General features: G+C 39.2%; 1 protein-coding gene across 1 annotated transcript; it reads left to right on the forward strand.

Moving 5' to 3' along the window:
- The first annotated feature begins 1,583 nt into the window (after nt 1-1,583).
- LOC113330952 lies at nt 1,584-3,446 on the forward strand. Its single transcript, XM_026577747.1, has 4 exons — nt 1,584-2,027; nt 2,109-2,185; nt 2,398-2,752; nt 3,426-3,446. The coding sequence occupies exons 1-4, from the start codon at nt 1,584-1,586 to the stop codon at nt 3,444-3,446; spliced, it is 897 nt and encodes a 298-aa protein (XP_026433532.1).
- The last annotated feature ends 599 nt before the right edge of the window (nt 3,447-4,045 follow it).

A 4,045-nucleotide genomic window follows, 5' to 3' on the forward strand; every position in this document is an offset into this window, starting at 1 on the left:
GTTAATATTAATAGCTTGCCAAACCCTACTTTGATTGATGGAGAGCCTTCTCTTATCATTCCAGTTGATTTTTATCAAGAAGGATGTAAACCCTTTGAGCATAGTTTTAATGCCCGACTGAACTTCACGGGATTGAAGTTTGTGGATGTGAAATCCAGCTTGGTTAGTCAATGGCAGATAAACCCTAGCCCAGCAAGGTTTATGACTATGAGTAAGGGATTTATCGTGGTTATGTTACATGATGCAGAAACAAAAGAAAGGATTAGACGTACTAAATGGTATGTAAATCAACATGAGCTCAAGCTGATGGATTGGTACCCAGGTTTTGATCCTGAACGTCAAAAAACTTCCCATGCAAACGTATGGGTTCACTTTCCAGGTCTCCATGCAGAACTATGGATAGAGAAGAACTTATTATCTATGGGGAAGGTTTTAGGCACTCCCATTGTAGTTGATCAGAGAACTCTTAATCTAGAGTATGGAAACTTTGCTTCAGTTTTGGTGGATGTGGATTTTGCTAAGCACATTCCTAGTAGAATCAAGATTACAGCTGGGGGACGTACTTTCTGGCAATATTTGGAGATTCCACGGCCTCCAAAATTCTGTATGAAGTGCTGCATTATTGGGCACAATGATGATGAGTGCAGGAGGCAAACTAAGAGTGATGATACCTCTTCAAAGGCTGATACTACAACAAAGGGAGATTCTTCCAAAGGCTGGCAGACTGCTAGGAATAGGAGGCAGCGTAGAAAGGATGCTGAGAACTTTCCTAGTGGTGATAATGCTTCAAAAGATGCGGAGCATAATGCTTCAAAAAATGCGGCGCATGATGGTGTTCTTGCTGTGTTACCAGGTGAAGTAGAGGAGAATGCTATTGGTGTGGAGGAAACCAATCAGCTAGAGAATGAGTTAGCTTCTTCTGAAGCTGTTTTTCAGGCAGCGTCTGTAGCTTTAGAGAAAGCAAAGCAGGCGTTAGCTGAGAAAAGAGTTTTAGCTAGTAGGTTACCAGTGGGTGAAATTGGAACCTCAGCTAAGTCAGTAGGGAGTGGTGAATTGGCTAGAACTAATCACTCTACCACTGATAAGACTAATGCTAGCTCTTCTTCTACTCCTATTGAAACTTCTGGAGGGAAGGGATATGATGTTGTGGTGGAAAATATTGAGGATTTGTCTCGCTACAAAGCTATTAATGAGAATGCTTGTGTGCTTTCACCTAATAAATTCAATGTTTTGTTTGCTGAGTTGGGGTTGGATTCTGTGCAGCAATCCAATGAGCAAAGGGTGGAGAGTTCGGATGAAGAAATCACTCCAGAGAAAGTTTCGTCAGGTGTTAAGGGGTCTAAGTGGTCTGACATACCCGTGGAGCAGCCAAAGAAATCTAGGAAACCTGGTAGGATTCGGATTTCTAATGATCAGAAAAGTACTTCTCAACAAAGCACAATTAAGGAGTCCAAGTCTGATTCGGAAACTGAGATCAATGATTTTTGAATTCGAGTTAGAAAGGGATTCTCCCCAGTTATACTTAAACGGAATTCTGATAGGATTCCTGATGCTAGTAATAACTCAAAGAATATAGTTTCTTAATGCGTGTGCTCTATTGGAATATCAATGGGGTGGCAAAGGTGGAGGCTGGGCAGAAGTTACGTGAACTAGTTCATGACCTGAAGCCGGAGATTCTTTGTGTTGCTGAGCCAAAGATTAAGTTCTCTGATAAGGTAATTTGTAAGTTAAATTTAACTGGTTTTATGAGGAAGGCTGTTCATAATTCTTCTATGCATAATATTGGGAATCTTTGGATCCTGTGGAGTGCTAATATTGAAGAGCCAGTGGTGGTTAATATGACTAGACAAGCAATTACTGTTAGAACTGAGGGGGTTTTAATCTCTTTTGTTCATGCTAGTTATATTCAAGTTTTTCGAAGAAGATTATGGTCTCAACTTTCAGCTGTGGATACTACAACTCCTTGGCTGATAATGGGGGATTTCAACTGTGTTCTTCGTCAAGATGAAAAGAAGGGAAGCCGTGAGGTTCGTGGCTCTTGTATTAATGAGTTTTCTGATTGGATGGAGGATAATGATCTTTTTGAAGCAGATTCTTTGGGGTCTAAGTTTACTTGGACTAATGGTCAATCTGGTGTTAGTAGAATTCTTAGTAAATTGGATCGTGCTATTATCAATGAGCCTTGGTTATCTAAGTTTTCGAATTGGCGGTGTAAATCTCTTCCTAGGGAAGTTTCTGATCATTCAACGCTTATTGGGTTTCCATTCCTTGCTCCAAGGCCTAGCGTATCCAAAAAATGTGGTTTTCTCATCCTGATATTTTGAGAATGGTGGAAGATTCTTGGAAGACTCCGGTTTATGGTAATTTGGATTTTATTTTTCCTTATAAATTGAAAAGGTTGAAGGAGGCAATCAAATTGTGGAATCAAACGGTCGTTGGGAATGTTAATGCTAGGCTGAAACAAGCTCAACTTAAGTTTGAAGTGGCTTGTAGGAATTCTGATGAGGATCCTTTTACTACTTCTAAGTTGAATATTATGAAGGATTCTCTGGTGGCGGTTCAATATGTTCGTATGCAGCATCTTACTATGTTGAAACAACAGGCTCGTAATAGGTGGATTTTGGAGGGTTCTAGTAACACTTCTTTTTTTCACAGCAATATAAACATTCGAAGGAGCGCAAATACAATCTCGGAGTTGGTTACTGAAGATGGTGTGACTATCTCAGAGCCTATTCAGCTTCATGACCATGTGGTTTTTTATTATGAGTCGAAGTTCAATGGTGTGGAGCTTCCTATTGAGGATAATCTCTTTGATTTTTTTTTGTTAGGTCAAAATGGTTTATTAAAGCAAAAAAACGTAATTAAAAGAATTACAAAATGGGAGGTTCTAGACCTCCCCACCCCCATAAACCAAAGGGGAAAAAAACTCTAAAAACTCATAAAATAAGCTCCTAAACATTAAAAATTAGCATAAAGAAGAGAACTAGGAAATTAAAAAAGTTTTCGTCGACCAACTCTAAAATTCTTCTTCTTGGGAATGAGATCATCAATTATTTGAGTTAAATCATAGGACTTCTTGTATTCATCTTCATAATCATCATAGCCATAATCCTCTTCATTTTCTTCTAAAGCATAATTACCACCTGGAACAAGCTTAATAGGAGATTGAGCTTTCTTCTTAGTTGACATTCTATACATTTGCTCCTTTTTTCCCTTGAAATAATCTTGTCTAAAGGCTGGATCTCTAATGAATTTAGCACGCACTTCATCAATCTGAATAGTACTTGCTTCCTCTAATTCCTCCCTAGACAAAATATTACCCATATCAAAAACATTTTCCTCCAACCCTGCTTGAATATCCTTGTTATGCTCACGGCTTGGACTGTCCTCATTATACTTTGAATTCATATCCATGATCTTGGCAGCTTGCTTGGACACTTTTCTAGCTTGCTTCCTGGCTAGAATATCTGCATCAACTTAACCCCAATCTTCCGAACCCATACTATTGGCCGAGTCACTAGAATCATCTTGTTCCTCCTCCACCAAAACCTCACTAGAGACGTTAGCAAGGCCTAACTCAAATTCTAGGGCACCATACTTGTTATTTACCACTAATTCTGGTTGAAAAATCTCATCCACAGAAGTAGTTTCAAAAGATTTAAATTTAAAAGGAGTACCTTTGTTTGGAGAGCTCTTACTCTTTACTGTTTTCCAATCCTCTTTAGATGATCCTTGTTTAGAAATAGAAGCAGTCACGGCCTGAAGATCAGTTTGCTTGGGCTTACTCTTGGTTATAGATTCAGGCTTTGAAGAAGTATCCAAATCAGCCACGGCCTGAATATGAGTTGTTGTTGTTTGCTTGGATACGGGCAATGTACGATCAGCAAACTCCAAATCCTTGTTGTACACGGACTGTCTATCCACTTGAGTTTGCTTAGACACGGAATTTCCAGATTTAGAACTAAACACGTTTCCTGCCATATTAGGATTTACGGATATTCCTTCCAAATCCACAACTGACGTGCCTTCCAAATTTTGCTTAGAC

Source organism: Papaver somniferum, unplaced genomic scaffold (genome assembly GCF_003573695.1).
Source record: "Papaver somniferum cultivar HN1 unplaced genomic scaffold, ASM357369v1 unplaced-scaffold_120, whole genome shotgun sequence".
NCBI classification, from domain to species: domain Eukaryota; kingdom Viridiplantae; phylum Streptophyta; class Magnoliopsida; order Ranunculales; family Papaveraceae; genus Papaver; species Papaver somniferum.

Bases quoted from the DNA above. Each gene is read 5' to 3' on its own strand.
- LOC113330952 (XM_026577747.1), top strand. From the start codon at position 1,584: ATGCGTGTGCTCTATTGGAATATCAATGGGGTGGCAAAGGTGGAGGCT. The intron at 2,028-2,108 runs GTTCGTGGCTCT...TTGGGGTCTAAG, and splicing joins AAAAGAAGGGAAGCCGTGAG to TTTACTTGGACTAATGGTCA. The intron at 2,186-2,397 runs GTTATCTAAGTT...TAAATTGAAAAG, and splicing joins GCTATTATCAATGAGCCTTG to GTTGAAGGAGGCAATCAAAT.